Source organism: Pagrus pagrus (genome assembly GCF_965226575.1).
Source record: "Pagrus pagrus genome assembly, chromosome: 1".
Taxonomy (NCBI): domain Eukaryota; kingdom Metazoa; phylum Chordata; class Actinopteri; order Spariformes; family Sparidae; genus Pagrus; species Pagrus pagrus.
The window spans coordinates 35,238,399-35,255,690 of record NC_140185.1 but is presented as its reverse complement, the minus strand read 5'-3'; the positions used below and the strand labels follow the sequence as shown (position 1 = coordinate 35,255,690).

At 42.5% G+C, this 17,292-nt stretch overlaps 1 protein-coding gene across 2 annotated transcripts in view; it reads right to left on the bottom strand.

Moving 5' to 3' along the window:
- c1qtnf4 (C1q and TNF related 4) overlaps positions 1–17,292 on the bottom strand; it is a 37,302-nt gene that overhangs the window by 12,902 nt on the left and 7,108 nt on the right. The window contains exon 1 of one of the 2 annotated variants that reach the window (XM_084347777.1): positions 13,730–13,894. The exons of the other annotated variant lie outside the window; for it this stretch is intronic. Coding sequence (XP_084203903.1) covers positions 13,730–13,835 — 106 coding nt within the window. The 5' untranslated portion in view covers positions 13,836–13,894. Of the gene's footprint in view, positions 1–13,729; positions 13,895–17,292 lie in introns of those variants that run through there. 2 annotated transcript variants of the gene reach the window in all.

The window sequence follows — 17,292 nt, the reverse complement described above, 5'->3', positions numbered from 1 at the left end:
CTGGAGAGAAGAGCGAGGTGGAGACTTTCAGCTGGTGCGTGTGTCTCGATCGAGCAACAACCTCCGGATCTGAGAAATGAAGCCAATGCAGAAGTACCAAAAACTTGCAGTTCCTTGAGTGGCCACCGGAGGCTGCAAAAGCAAATCGAGAAGTCAAGCCGATTTGTTAAAAAGTCCAACTTTACAGCAGAAATAAACATGTTTACAGCCTGGTACAAAAATGTTTTTGGCCTTCATACATAATTTATCCCTTCATGACAACTGTACGGGGGTGAATTTTCATATAACTCACTCGTTTTTGATCATAATAAGGCCTAAAGTTACGCATAATTAGGGGCGTGGACGCTTTGAGTGACAGGTAGCCCCGAGCTGTCTGCTGGGTCTCACCTCAGCTGATTCCAGTCCCTGAACTTGATTTCTCTGCTGTATTTATGGTGTTGATGCCTTCTGGAGGATTTTAATGTAGATATCGGACACGTTATATATGTCATTCTGTGCAGTTAATTGGACTGAAAGGCCGGGAAGTGGAGGGTAAGAGGCCGTGTTTTGGATTAACGAGCAACTCTGTTAAGCGTTAACCGGCAGACGGCTGCTGGAGCCGGCGAGGAGACAGCCGGAGCTTCTGCAGAGGGCCGAGCGTTAGGCGGAGTCAGGCGCTGCCAAGATGGCGACGGCCGGTACCACCCACTTCAGAAACCCGTGGGTGGCGTCACGGTGGCTCTGCCCACTATTTTATACAGTCAGTGGTATCGATGCTGCAGAAAATGTGTTTTAAAACCGTTTCAGATATTCAGTATCAAGATGTATCGATGTGTTAATACATAAGACGTACAATAATTCATGGTGTCAGTCACGATCCTGTACATTGTTTTTGTTTGTTAGAAAAGATCAGATTGGAAACACGGCTGGAAACGATGCCCTGACGCTGCCTTTAACAACATGTACAACAGCAGAAAACCTGCATGTGTGTCAGACTGCGCTGCCTGCTTCACCTGAGGCAGCCTCCTCTTCATCACTGAATGAGGACATCAAGACTGAATGATGAAACATTTCACCAGTCTGATGATTTTAAATGTATTCTCTAAATCTTCACTGTGCTCTAAATCTATTTTCACGGCCGCGCATCAGTGCCGAGGCCTTGAAGTTATTTACTGTAGAAACTAAATGTTCTTCTTGTATGTTTATACTAAATCGACCTTTTTAAATGGAAACTAATTATAGCGGTTAATTGTACTTAAGGCACTGAGCCACAACTGATCGTTTCTGTCTGATTGCTTGTCCCACTGCAGCTGGGGGAGAAATCCATTCTGCAAAAGCAAAAGATGCTGCAGCACCAGCTCGCTGCATATATTATAACTTTCCTTTATGAATATTAGCTCACTTTATTTTCCGTCCTGTAGCCTGAAGTAAAAAAGAAAAAAAAAAAAAAACACTAAATTGAAAATGCAGCAGTTAAGCTTGTTCACATAATGGCAGCTTGCACTAAGAAATAGTGTTTGTTTGTCTGTGTAATGGCAGCAGTTTTAACGAGTCACGTCGACAGACTGCACTCCTCAGAGAGTGTGATGCTTCAGGTTCAAACAGCAATGAAAGAATAGATCAAACAAACCTCCTCCATAATGAGCACCCATGGGAGTTAAGCACAGAGAGGAGCAGCCGAACAGAGCTGAACAGAAAAGACTAGAGCAGAATTAGTCCATGCAAATATATTTTTAAAAAAAGAAAAGGGACCACTGTTAAGCACTTCTTAAAAAACGGACTTGTCTCTTTCATTAGTCTTGCACCATTTTAAAGGAGTGTGACGCTTTTTTATTTTGGGTTGGTCACATTGTGCTGCGATAGGACCACATATTTCATTTGACTCTGAAATGACTTGCATATGTTTATTAGTTTAAACACATGTCAATATTGAAGTAGACAATTCTAGAGACAGATTGTTGATTATTAACCTTCCCGGGTCGTCGAATAGCGACGCTTTGAGTTGGTGTTCGGACAGAGCCAGCAGGATGGTGTTGGGCCTAAATAAATCATTTATTTATTTGTTGTATTACTTATTTTATTCATTACTTTGTTAATGCAGCAGGAAACAGCTAAACGTAGCAGTTTACATCAAAAAGTTGTCAGGGCTCATCTAACGACTCTGTAAGGACACTCCCACACAGGGTTTAAAAGCCTGTGACTCCCCTCCAGTTAGTTAGATCTGAAGAAGCCTCTTGGATGAGAGGTGAAACGTTCACAAGTGGCCCTAACACCTCTGAAACTCAGAGCTCACACGTGTGACTTAACGACTCTGTAAGGACACACCAACACAGGATTTAAAAGCCTGCGACCCCCCTCCAGTGCTTGGATGAGAAATGAAACATCTTCAAGAAACTGAAACAAGTCCAGTCGACTACCATACAGCACTTAGAAGTCAAAAAGTGTTTTATTTTCCAGATTTATATGCAGTACAGCGAGATACTACTGAAATAAAACTGACGTGACGCGTATTGTTACTTGAAAATATGATATGTTGTCTCGAGTAGGGAATGATATAACTGGTTAGAACTGAAATTACTTTTTTTTGTTTCTACAGAGAAATTTAAGTACAGAAAAATGGTACCGCTGGGTACCTGTATCGAACTCAAGGTACCGGTATTGGTTAAAAAAGTGAACGGTAGCAGATAAAATATACAAAATACTCTTATATTTCTCTTTTGTTGTGTTGTGCTTCCTCTCAAATCCAACGAGATTTTAAGTATTTAGTGAAGACACTGATGTGAGTCTCTCCACAGAGCAGCTTCACTGGAACCTGCACCAGTTAATTACTTTAATGAAAGCTGTTGATGATACTTGTTTCAAGAGGAGAGGATATTATATATTCATTGTTTCCCTCTCGGTGATGCTACTCCCACACGCTTGTGTGTGAACCAGTAACCTTCCAGCAAATTATAGCTTATGCAAACTTCATGTGGCCACCGGCACTTAATTATGATGGCCAAATGCCAACGAGGAGATTAAAGGAAATCATCAGTACATTTTCGGTAGATTAAAAGAGAGTAAGAAGATTATGTGACGACTAATCCATCCATCCATCCATCCATCCATCCATCCATCCATCCATCCATCCCAGCCAGACTCCTCTGCCCAGCAGCTTCCCCGAGGGGGTCTTGGGGGACTCGGAGATCTCTTCACCAGGGTCAGTCCTAGATCTGCTTTGGGGTCTCATCACAGTGGGTCATACTGTGTAAACTCAGCCTCAGGATGGTGACATATAGTGTGTTTACTTTGATGTGCTCGAGTAAATAAATCCCTCTGCCTTCCTCCTTCCACTTCCATGTGTACTGTTTTCTTTCTTACTTTCGTAACTTTCAGTTTCAGGGTTATTATGCTTCTTCTCAGAAGTTGGGCAAAGCTACTGTATATTAACAATTTGCAAAGATAATAACACTACTGCCACTTTTACACTGGACAAAAACCCATAAAAACATCTGGCTTTTGTCTTGAATGTGAACTTGTACAGACGGCATTCACTCCTGATTTTAAAGTGTTTAGGTGAACTGTTCCTTTAAGATTAGGGAATGATTACAGCCATGGCTAAAAGAAACTGACGTTGACGGTCAGTTTGAACCAAGGAAGCTAAGAATGAAGGAAGGGTCATTACACCACTGAATCTTGCTTTGGTGCCAGCTGTATTGAAGTCTATGGGAAATGTTTGGAGAAACACAGAAAAACCTAACATATCTACGTCGTCTGACTTGTGATGAAGAAATGCGTCCGGAAAATGAAAGAACACACTTCAGAGAGTCAGGTGATGATTGATTTCGCTTCCCAAATGACTGACAGGGCTGATAAATATCATGATCAAACAGGGCAGGTCCGACCAAATATCACTGAGACTCCAATAGAGTGGTGTAGGGATGACGTATTTCTGTAGGCTAACTCGGTAGTTAGCATCGCCCTGGTTCTCTTGACAAAAAGCTTATGAGATTTTTGAAATGGATTTTGGATTACCGCCAAAAATAATCTCAAATTCACAAGTTTATGATATTTACACGTTTTGTTCATCAAGATAATCTTCACAGATGAACACCACTTGTGTGATTTTCGAAGCGTAAATTAAATGTGTAGCAGTAAAAAGCTAATGTTAGGCTACAAACAGACGACATCACGGTCACATGACTTAAACGTCACCACAACTAAGCATCTTACTACACAATTACTATACAGGTTTTCTATAAACTGATCAATGCACAAGTTGTAAAGTCAGAGTCAGAATAGTGTGTAACTAAAGTGGGCCTGTAAAGACGGACTAGTGAGTAGATGAGTCTCTGTTCGCTGTGAGGACGTTTAATGTCCCTGACAACCTCTGTAGTCTCATTCAGACACTTGTTAACAACCGCTAACCGTTTTTAACACACAGAAGAGTTTTATAATTAGACTGAGGGACATTTAATGATGCATTTTATTTTATGTTTTACCGGATGTGCAAAAATACTAAATGCTTTCTGGGTTTTAGGACTCGTTACTACAGTACTCCATTACACTCAGAACATGAGCCTTTTCTTTCCCGTTCTTTCATTTCTTCATCAGAAGTCATACGGTGTGGATATGCTGGGTTTCAGTCCATGCATCTCCCATAAACTTCAGTACAGCTGTCATCACAAGATTCAGTGACATGATGACACTTTTGCTCCGAAGTCTCCAAAAGCTATTCTATATTTCTCACTCTTGCCTGGAGCCATTACTGCCCGTCTCTGCCAGAGAAGCTGGTTGCCAGTAAGTAAACAAGCATATGGCCACAGTTAGGTGTTGGTTTCCAAAACCAATATTTGCAGTGAGACTGACTGAGACTTGATCCAGCAGAGCTATGACACATTTGCATAAAATCCCTCACGTCACCATCATGTGGGTTGGATTGAGGATTACTTGAACAAAGTTGGTTGAGCAACCAGCTGCCGAAACCACCTGGCTCTCCTCAGCGAGGGGCAGCAGCACTTGGACGTCCCTCCAGATCAATGAGCTCCTTACACGCTCATAAAACACAGCAACCAAGCAGAGAAACATCCTTGTATCCTGGCTGCTTGTTTTTGCTGCCTTCAGTCGTTCCCGAGGGATTATAACAAAGCCGAGGGACCAAAGGAATATTTGAGTCCAGAGCTTTGCATTATGGCTCAGCTCCTCCATCAAGACCGCCGTCTCATGAAACGTCTGAAATTTACAGCATTTACACTCAATCTCATCGTCCTTTTCATCACAACTTAAAAAATGACTTGAATTTCTTTATCTGGACAGCTGCTCAAATCTCACCTAGATAGGGCAGGTCAACTACTTTATCAGGAGCCAAACTGTATTAAAATCCATTCACATTGAGCTGCTCGAGCCTCACTGCCAGCATGTCTAAAAAAAGAACAAAAGCAGGAAGCCGGAGAGCAAAGACTGAGAGTAAACACTGGTGTCGCTTCTGAAGAAAAGCTCTCAAGATGGGCCAGAGTGTTTTTTCAGTTCTGAGTAACGACACAAATATTTTTAGTAATCATTCCATCAGTATGTTTGATGACAGTCCAACGGCAGCAGATCGACAATTTCAGAGAGCAAGATAAAAAAATAAAAAAAAACCTTTGGGGAAAATAGGAAAGAGGAAATGAAACAGGATTTCAGGAAAAGACTCATCACTCCTCGAAGCTCCCACAGACGACGACCTCCTGAGGAACCATTAAAAAGATGTTTGTGAACTGAAAGCAGTGCGAGTCTTCGCTCTCTGCGCCATTATGTAGTTTCAACCCTTTTCATTACGTTTCAGTTTATTATACCGAAGCCTGAAATACTTTGTTATCCTGGAAGGTGAGGGGTCGCACGCTTCAGCGACCGCAGCAGGAGGACTCTTGATCTTAGATGGGTCACCCGAGGCAAACTGGTCTCAGGCGAGCAGTCACTGTCTGCATGGACGGGTGACTAACCACAGCTCTGCTGAGTGATGCCTTAAAGTAGCAGCAGAGTGCTGCTGGCGTGCGTGTGAGGCCATGTGCAACGCCTGATGGGGCAAACGCAAGACAGACGAGTGTTTCTAGGAGCATTCTGCAACCTGTGACTTACATCCAGTGCCAGTGCAGGAAGTAGTTTGTCCTTTATGTAAACCTGCTATTAATGTTTGCATTTTTAATAACTGTCATCGCTTCCCCTAAGCTTAAAGATCCCATGTTGTAAAAAGTGAGACATATAGTGACCATGTAAGGGTGTACTTTCAGTCGGATTGAGAGACAAGTGAACGAAGGGGAAAGCTGTTGATGTTGTTTTGCTGCAGTTCTCTCCCTGAATCTCTGCCATGGTTGCAGCAGGTGCAAAGTTAACATAAGCAGTAGCTAAGGAGGTAGAGCGGGTTGTCCATTAATTCAAGGCCTGGTGGTCAATTAAAATAGAAAAGTGCTAAATAAATGTAGTCCCGAGAGTCACCAGGTTGATAAAAGCTGAATTTTGCATTGGCAACGGCGGCGCATGAAGATGCAGCGGCCGGTAGCTCCTCTCAATGAAGCTACATCTGTTTTTTTTTAACTGTGATTTTTCATCATCATTGGAGAAGAAAGCAGGTGTTCTGAATTAAGAGCAGCTGACTTTGAGACCATCACAGTCCACGGCGTCTTTCAACCATCCAACCTGAGTGCTTGGACCACCTCAGGGAGGAAGAGAGTCAGAATAACAGCCATGCTTGCCAGCTTGTGTTTAAGGCTGCTCCTGGCTAACGTCTGGTCGAAGGAAAAGGAACTGGACAAAATGGGAGTCAGGCTGGAAAAACAACATGAAATCAGAGACTGTTGAGCCCACAGAGACCCGTCTCCACCACAACGCTGGACTACAGCTGGACGAGGAGAGGCGGACTCTGTGTTTATAACATCGATGCTTGGTGCTCACACACAGTCAAAGTTGATGGACAGTGTTTCCCAGATGTCGAATGTATGTATGTATGTGTTTATGTATATTTGTATATTAATAACTGTGTATATGTTCTGTAATTTGTGTCGCATGAAGGAGTTTACAAACTTTAATTGTTGCTATGTTGTATAATGATGAATAAATGACCTTGTTCCTTGTATTAACCACAACATAATTAGCGTGCACATGTATTGGCTTTTTGTCTACTGATAGGGTTACTGATAGGAGAGCTGCTGGCATTGGATGGACTGAGACAGGTATCTCACTCCACTCCGTTCCTCATGCAGCTGTCATCTCTCTGTCCGCTGCTTGGTAATTATTTCAGCCATCATCTGATGTCTCGTATCTACAACATCTCCGTGACTGTGATTCTGATAGTGTTTGACATTCAGAGTCAGTCTGTTCAAGCTTAAAGGATTGATGTGCCCTTCTAAGAAAAAGACAGAACCATGTCTGAACACAAACATCAGTTGTTTGTGCGTTTTTCGAGCCAGCAGAAACCTGTCAGCCGAACCCCTTTTGTCTCCAAAAGGTCAGCCTATCAAGGATTTTGAAACCAGCCTTATTTTTAGATTGACCTTCATGCATTTTTGAGATGGATCGTAAATGTGGCTCACACGTCAGGATTGTCGATCTCAACCCCTGAAGCTCCTTGTAACTTTTATATTTAGTCGAAATATGCAAAAATATGAAAAACGGCCCTACATTTGCATATCAGCGTGGTTGTCGTTGTGTCGGTGTTTGCCTCGCGGTGAACTAAACATCCTCCGAACAAAAGCAGGTTCATTGCTTTACAGGCTCCCTTCTTTATTCAACTCTTGTATCGCCTCGACATCAAATTACCCACCAGCTCGCGGTATCAGTTGCATCTGTGCTTCTACTCCATCTTTTCTCTCACAGGTTGCAGCTCTCTCCAAGATCTTCCCTACGTCTATAAATAGAAGAAGGAGAGGCTGATTTCTCCTCCCTGGAGACAGATCGATAACTGATGATTGAGGTGAGAAGGAGGAGAGGAGGAGGGAGAGGAGAGGAGGAGGGAGAGGAGAGGAGGAACAAAACTGAACAAATGTGAGCGTGGATTCAGAATAAACCGTGAAGATGTGGGAAGTCGTCTGGCTGTGTTACTGTTATTTATGTGGGACTGTATATAAAGTAAATGTGTGTGTGGCATGTATAACTTTGTTACGTGGGAGGTGATGTGTGTGTTTGTGTCGTCCTAGCTGTGTAGGTTGCTGCTGGTGTGTGATTAAAGATGTGGGTTCCCATATATATATTGTGTGTGTTTGTGTGTGTGTTCTGCATTATGTTGAAAAACATAATGTGTGTGCGGTTGTGGGTGCAATAGTGTGTGTTTGTGTGTAGTTGGCTGTGTTTTCCTGCGCTCATGTGTGAGTACAGTATGTGTGTTGGGTGTGCACACGCATGATTTGCATGTGTGACAATGCTTACGTGGTTTGCGAGTGTGTGTTTGTGTGCGTGGATCTCTCCTCCACGCTGAGCCATCTGCTCAAGGTGATAACAAACACATTAGCCCCCAGACTGAAGCAAAACAACCGGTCTCCAACTCTCCCCGGCCGGCTGAGGATTACCAGTTTATATTACCTTTAAGTCCGCTCCGAGAACCTGTTAATGGTTTTTAATATTTCCTCCTGCAGAGCACACGCAGCGGTGTCATCATCTAAATGTCTCGGGGGGACATTTACCCTCAAACAGGAGATCCTGAGTCTGTCTCACAGCTACTAAGACTGGAGTCAGAGGATGATTGCAGTGTGACTGGAGTTCTCTGCTTACAGCCGCATTTTTATTTGTATTTTTTCATTAACAGAGAATCACCTGACTTCAAGTGTAGTAAGACGGTTTGCTTGTAGGGTCAAACCCTTACAGTTTACTCGCTGGCGCTCTATGGAGCTCTATAGTGGAATAGTTACAGTACCTTATCAAATGTCTTAATGTCCTTTTTCTATACTGAAACAATACTTGCCACAAGCAGACCATAGCATGGCCAGATGTCAGCCAAGAGCGAACCAAATAAACCAGATCTGGGCCAAATCTGGTCTTGTGACGCTAACAATCACAGTCACTTCCTGGTAGACAACTGAGAGAAATCTGCATTATTGATATCTCAGATGACATTTTGGTGTAACTGCTAGCTTTGGGTAAATTTAAGTTATTTTAACCTGCGACCCAACTGGAAAATGATCTTTTCAACCTGAGGCCCCGTTCACACAGAGACTGTGTTCATAAACACCTTGTAAAAGTGTGTTTTGGGAAATACAGCGAGGTGGATTCTGTGGAGCGGGGCTGCGTATGCAACAGGCATCATATTTTTAATGAATGGAAAAAAATATTTAAACTTAAAAATCGCTAGAAAGGACAAGACAGTAGCGCACAGCAGGCGTACCATAGGATAACGATGTCTGTGCTGCAGACCTGCACTATACTGTAGTTCATTTTCTGTTTCTGCTTTCTCTTTACTCTCATTGAATTTGTCCATATTCTCGTCACAATTGCTTCCACCTGCGGTCTTCAACGTTTATCTTAAGAGTCTCTAGCTAGCTGCGTAGCTGTGCACCTACACACATAATGAGGGTATGTACAAGACTTCATTTTTAATCAACTCAGCCAGCTAGTGCTGTAACCTCGTGTGAATGAGAAGCCGACAACTTTAATTTTCTTTCAAAATAATTCTAGGCTCTTTGGTCAGAGTGTAATCAGTTCTCGTAGTAGCTGTTTGACTGGCAGCATGATTTCAGTGTAAATGCATCTCTTTTCTCTGCCTTCCCGAACAACATCCCTCTCTCTGTCGTTCTCTCTCGTACCCCCCGCTCTCGCTCATTAGATCAAAGCCACACAGAGGGAACTATTGTTCTGTCGTATAGGCGAGCACGGCCGCCCGCCTGCACCGAAGCCACAATAACAAAGAAACACTCATGGCACATATGCACGGGTGAACACACATATACACACACTGCTTATTATTTTATCGCCCCTTCATTTACGTGGAAAAAGGGAAAATTCAGCGTAAAGAAACAGCTCAGCATCTTGGAACATATATTGATTTGCTTTCTTTCCGAACGTTAGCTCAGAGGGTTAATTTAAATCTCATGTGTGTGCTAAGTACAAGCAGGTCACTCATTCACTACTCCCTATAGGCTATGAGATTTCTGACACTGAAGGATTGTCGTCATACAAACGTAAGAGTTGTGTAGTGTGACTATTTCTTGGTAAACAACCGTCTGAGGCAGTGACTGAGCAAAACAAATCTAAAACCATGCTCAGTAACTGTATCTGAAAGCCTGTGTTATAGCTGGAGATATTGGACAGGTGTACTAGGTGCATTACTATGGATCCTACCCTTCGCCCAAGACCCACCCTACTCCACTTCTGATAGGTTGGCTTCATTGGTTGCGACTTAAACTGTTAACTGACAGAGTGAGTTGTGGTTTTGCGGGTAAAGACACTGACCTCTTCGACCTCTCTCCTTCCAGCAAAGGACCAGGAAGTTGAAGTCATGTGACCGTGATGTCGTCTGTTAGTAGCATTAGCATAACATTAGCTTTTCACTGCTAATGATTAAATTTACACTTCAAAAATCACCAAAGTGGCGTTTATCTGTGAAGATTATCTTGCTGAACAAAACATGTAGTTACCATAAACTTGTGTTTGTCACAGAGAGTATTTTCATCAATAATCCAAAATCCAATTAAAAAATCTATCTATCTTTTTGTCGAGGGAACCAAGACGATGCCAACTACCAGGTTGGCTTACAAAAACACGCCATCCCTCACACCACTTTATGCTAAGCTAGGCTAAAAACATCCTGACGCCAGCTCTGTACCTCTCCCATAAATGTAAAATGTTAATATCAGCTCATATAGGCCTACATGTAATGTGAACTTGATGTGATACGTATTGTAGAAGCTTGAGCTCATCTAGTCCACGTTTAAATTGATCAAACATCATTCCTGTCACTATGTCCAGGCTCAAAAGCACTGAAGGCGTAAGTCCCCGTATATATATACAGTACATAAACATATACAACCCACACAGAAGGGATGAAACATCTCTTACTTCGTGAGTTCAAACAAACATCCATTGTGAAGCTCCAGCTCAAGGCCAACACCCCCCTCATCTCCTCACAACAAAAGAGGGGAGTGTTGGAGGCTGCTGCTGCTGCTCTCTCCTCTCCCACTGCCATCTGAGTAAAAAACCGCCTTTGAAAATTACTTTTGTTAGAAATGTAGCATGAAGCCTTAAAAAACCACCCAGACACACAATCAGTGAGAGCCGATCCTCTGCTGCTGAGAGGAGATGAGCTTGATCCTGATGAGAAAATAATTTGACACTTTGTCTTTGTGCGGATATTCATGAAATCGTATGAAAAAGCAGCAACGTGAGACGCTGAAGGCCACGAAAACTGATGTGCTTTATTCATGATAATGGTTTTCCATCTCTCCTTATGTGTAATGTCATCAACAAGGATATTAATGCAGATTAAAGCAAAATCTGTCCGCTCACTTCAAACAGCATCAAACTGTGATTTCAGGGACTTATTTTCTGATGAAGTGGCACATCTTCTTTCCTGGACTCTACAGCGCTGTCAGAAAGTATTAGGACAGTGATGTTTTTACTGTGTTGGGAGGCTGAAAATGCTGACTTTCAGCTTGTGTTCATGTCCATATATGCTGAGCAGTGTAGTACTTTTTAACTTAAAGCGGCTGTAGTCACCATCAAACCTCAAAGGGGTCGCTAGAAGTGATGAACCTACGGATAATTATCACATCAGTCTGCAGCTCCTCTCAGCTTTACAGAGCTTTTCAGATCATTATCTGGCCGACGCACAACTTGACTGTTTTGGTTCAGTCTCACCCCTCTCAAATCAACACGCTCTTTCTCCCAACACAGCTTGGTCAAGTGACGCTCTACCTTTCCCCCTTTTAGCATCGCTTTTGAATGTGAAGGGCTCCTCTGTTAGCTTTTAAGACGTATTATGACTTAACAACTGTTATTAACATTGTCAAACCGTCGCGGTTTGGTTAGGTTTAGACACAAAAACGACTTGTGTTTAGGAGAAGATCATATTTTGGGTTAAAATAAGTACCTTCAGTCTCGTAACTACGCTTACGTAGCGATAGTTACAACGTTTACGTATGTTAACTTACGTAACATAACTTAAAAACAAATGACTCTGGACTTAAACACGTTTAGAGACTAGCTGGTGAGCATAACCAGCTTAGTGCCTAAACCTAACCAAACCACAACTATTTGACAACGTTATTAACACTTATGACTCATAACTCACTTTAACAACTTGTTTCCACTGTCACTGTGTCCAAAGAAATCGGTTATTGCAGTTTATAATAAACTATAAAACATGGTTTATCAGATTTGGACTAAATATCATAAAGCTGAACACTTTAACCACAGTTTTTGTTTCTTTTCAGATTCAGTGTTCTTGAGCACAGAACCAAAATAATTGCTGTGCACTGCACTTTCCCTCAACCTTCCCCTCAGCCACCTACCTCCTGTGATTATGTAATTTTTTTCAGAACGCATTTCAGCAATTTCTTGTCTGACCTTGATCCATATTATGCAGTTAAACTCGAAACTGTTTTGATAGCAGCTGTAAGAAGACATGTTACTGCTACTGTGAGTGAAAATATGTTCTGTTTCACAAAGTGACTGCTGTAAAACATCCATCACAGCTTACGGACAAACTTTGACCTGCTCCTTGTTCTTACTTGTATTTATTTAACATTAATTGCAACTAATAGATGAACTGACATGAAATTTGGTACAGACATTAATAAGCATCAGAAGATGAAGCCCTCTTGGTGATTCCCGGATGTTACAGTCGAACCACTGGGTGAAACCAAACCGAGTACAAACAAAATATCTCTAGTAATCTTCCACTGCACAGGAAAACTGTGTAAGCTGTCAGCAGATGAAAGTGGAACCAGGACGTCATTATCATAAACTGTGATGGATGTTTATAACGGACACTTTGGGAAATAACACACAGTTCATCCTGATTGTCCCCTCCAAAAGTCACCGTTGTAAAAGTAGAGACATCGTGTTAAAATATGTCTTTGGTGACAGTAAAAGTCAACTGTAAGGTTAAAGTTAAAGTAAATTATACTCATACACAGATCCCATATTCAACATGTTTGAAAAAAAATTAAGTAGCTTAAATTTTTGCTACTTTGGCTCCGATGCAAGCAAGTAATCTGCAAAGTAACTAGTAACTAAGGTTATCAAATAAAAGTTGTGGCGTAAAAGTACAATATTTTCCTCCAAAATGTGGTGAAGTGGAAGTAAAAAGGAGCAGAAATACTCAAGTAAAGTACAAGTATGTCAAAGTAATTGTACTTAGTTACATGCCATCACTGATTCCAATATCTTTGGGTCAACCTGGAAATAAATACCCGTGTAATCGTGTGGCTGCTTGTGTTTTTTGGCCTCTCCAGAACGTTAACATGTTGGGAAATGTCCCTGATCGCAAAAACTGTTAAATTCAGACCTGACGTGTGATGAACCAGAAGTATCCTGCAACATGTGAATCGAAATGTTTGCTATGATCATTTTTACTCAATAAGATTTTAGAGATATTGTATTCATCCAGACAGCTACCAGATTGCACCATAGCGCACTCAAACCTTCATCATTTTCCACAGGTTGGATGTAAAAGTCGATATAGTTCAGCACACTGTTGGACACACGTAGTGAGCGCACACACACCCCCGGCAGACTTCAGCCGCCCTTTCAGAATCTATCGAGTGTTGCCGGTTTGAGAATGAATGGAAATCAATAAGTGTTTTACCTGGTTCCTCCAGTGAGGTGAAAGACTGATTCCAGAACCTCCCAGGGCTCATTAGCCAGAGCGCAAAAAACCAGTACTTTCTTTCTCTTCCTCCAATCAATTTCATGCAGAACACAAAGAAAAGGAAAAAAAATCAAGACCGCTCCCGTCGTGCGCTTGCTGTTAAATGCGCAGAGAAATCCCAGCACATTAACGTTTCCATAGTGATCAATACCGCGGTTCTGTTTTTTCCGTGCGGGCTGGAGGGTGTGACTGATGTGCTGAAGCCGCCTCAGTCAGACTCCTACCTGCTGGGAGGGCGAAATCAAAGCGCAGGCTTCTGAGGGAGGGTGCATATGAAAGTTCACACCACTGACTCCAAGTCAATATCAAAATGTGCACTTCCACTGAGGACGGACATCAAAGTCGTCAGTCTATTGTTATCATTATATCCATTAACAGGACATGCATTCTTATAAATAAAAGGTTGGTGTTTCTCTAAGCAAAGAGTCGTACTACTTTGGAGTAAGTCCCCACAGCTCATCTAATCAGGCAATGTGTGCAGACAAAAGCCCAGAGGAGCGTGAGGTTTCTGGGCAGGGGAACTGACAGCGAGCACCTGGAGTCTAAACTCAAATCCCTCTTGTGGGTCATCAAAGTTTGTCTTTATAAATAGTTAATGCTTTACTTCACACTGCCATGCTTTTTGAAGCCATGGCTTGAGATCTACAAAAGAAAAAGCTTTTTTTTATAAAAAACGGCGGCTGTAAAGTTTTATCTGGGACAAACTAGCTCTGCGTTTCCTGTGCAAACTAAAAATCTGTCACCCTTAAATAGATTGTGAAGAGATCGGTCAGGGACCTCTTTTCCATTAAATCAATAATTTTCTGTTCACGAATCGCACCATCGCAACATCTAATAAGATCAGGACACTGGTAGCTGTAGGAAGTGCCTGTCCCGCTGTCACATGGTCAAAGTATGAGCTCTCCTCGTCTTCAAAACCAGAGTAACCGACTGAGCCTGAGACCTGTGCTCTCTTCAGAAAATATCTCTCAGCATGGTGGCTTGAACACAACTTAACCTGGATACACAGTTTAAGTTACCGGTTCATCACAGATGTTACCATAGTGCACAGACCTCAGGTAAAAACAACTCGACCTTTGTTGTATATTTTGTTGAAGTGTGTTCTTATATTATCCAAAATGTTAAGCTAAGTATAAAGGAGAGATCTATCTAATTTAGCTAACCTCATCTTTCATGTGTCAGTTTCTCTGATTAACTGAAGGTGTTCAGTTCATGAGCGCACATATCTTCAATCCTGAGCTTAATCACTTGTGTCACTGACTGAATCCACACAGACCCTCCTTTATGCCGCCCGGTTATTTTACATTAAAAAAAACAACATCAAGGTGAGGGTTATCATCAAGGGCGCGTTTCATTTGGTCATTTTCATTTCTTTCTCTTCTGAATAAAATGTCTTCCCCAAAACTACATCGTGCACCTTTGTCCACCTTTGCATTTATATGGCGATTTAAACTAAAGCATTTCAAAGTCTGCCTCTCAATCACTCTCGCCCTGATGTCAGCAGAGCTACAACCGCGGATCAATTTGAGGTTCAGCGTCTCGCTCAGACAACCTGCAGAGCCACAACCACCACAGCTGCAGAATATTAAGGAGAATCGAGGGACATATTGATGGATTTTGTTCTGTGCAGTAACACAAAAGCACCTTATCACAAGCTGCATTTCCTCCACGTTCACATGGTCATTCCCAAAAAATGCATATCTGTGTATTTGTTTTCCAGTTCACCCTGTGACCTCTGTGGCTCATGCATTGATTAAAAAATAAAACCAATCTTGGAAACAATTGTTTTTGCAGCTGCATAAGTCTTCGAGGATGGATGGGTGGACAGTTACTTTAGCAAATTCGGATTATTCAGTGCTGATCGGCTAATTACTCGTCACATCAGATAACACTGGGGGACACCGAGAACACAAAGTGGTGAACACTAGCAGAGAAATGCATCAGAGAGGACGCTGCACCAGAACAAAAGCACTGCATTTTAAAATGTGTCTATTTTATCGGGAATCAATCAACACAAAAAAATGCTGAATATCGACCCTGATAATCCGCCAGACTGATAATTGGTGAACCCCTAATATATATGTTTAAAGTTAAATGTACTCTGCATTACTTTCTGTTGTGAGTCATTGTTATTTTTCACATCATAAATGGTGCGATCTCTCCCTGTTGCTTCCTCCTGCAGCTCCTCGTGTACAAGCGCCTGCATTTTTCATACGAACACCGAGAGGGGTGGAGTGTTAAGGGTGGAGAACCTGAGTGTGTCAGTAATCCTCTAAAATAAACAATTCAACCTCCCATCCTTTGGATCGTCTCCTGATTCTGCTTTTGCCTTTTCTTTTGGTCTATGCCAGGTTTGACACCACCCTCCTCTGCTTCTCCTCCTCCTCCTCCCTCTACGAGTGCACAAAGGGAAAAAAAAGGGAAAAAAAGCACGAGTGGTTAATGAGCACCCCCTACACCCACCTCACTGCTACAAGCTGAAGACAGAGCGACCTGGTCACTTGGGACAGATATCAAAGAGAGTCGGGGGGGCTGTTATCTGGAGGTGCAGTGACAGACCCCTGCTGTGGCTGTCCCTCTCATTAGTCCCCCCTTCCTCCCTCGCTCCACTGCTTCTCATCCACCCATCCTCAACACTTGTCACCGTGCTGTCAGCTGCCTGCTCGACTGTAGACGCAGGACCAGCCTGGGGACCGGACGGACAGAAACACAGAAAGAAGGAATACAAAAAAGGAGAGGAAGATTTTTGAGGTGTAAGCCAGGCTTGTCAGCTGAGGCAAACAACAGAAGAGATCCATTTCTATGAACTCTAATCCGTCCTGTAAACGTCTTTAGTTCTCCTGCCACTGTCTCAGTACAAAGAAAACCTGCAGCGGAGAGACTGCTCTCTCAGTGCTGTCAATTCACCCGATACGACTGCAGAGAGACAGAAAGATGAGAGGAAAGAGAAAGAGAGAGAGAGGAAGGAAGAGTAACGGCGATGGCAGCAGCCTGGTGTCTTGCCAGGAAACACGGCAGGGTTCGATCCACCCAGTGACAGACGAGACATGAGCCAAGCAGCCGACCGGGCCGGCTGACTGCTGCTCATTGTGTGCGTGATTATGGAACCAAATAAACAAATGTCACTCATGTAAGGAGCTGCTTTGGGATCCAAATCTGAGCGCAGGGACGCAGGAAAAATTACACTGAATCTATTAGTTTATTATCTTGATTTTCTGATTCGCAATTTTTCTCATTCTGCTGGATAACCAACAAAAAAAACCCAAAAGTGTTGAGACATTGATATATTTTATATATTTATATGTTCAGCAGGACACATTTCTACGATCTTAAACAACATACAAGGTTTTGGTGTCAGTTCCTTGAGAATCAAAGAGTTTCTTTTTGGTGGAGCCGCCATTTTACGTTTACACCGATGTTGAGCCATCATACAGGCAGAAATCCATCAGAAGAGGAACAGACGGATTTATCCACTTACTCATGGTTAATCCAATTAGTGC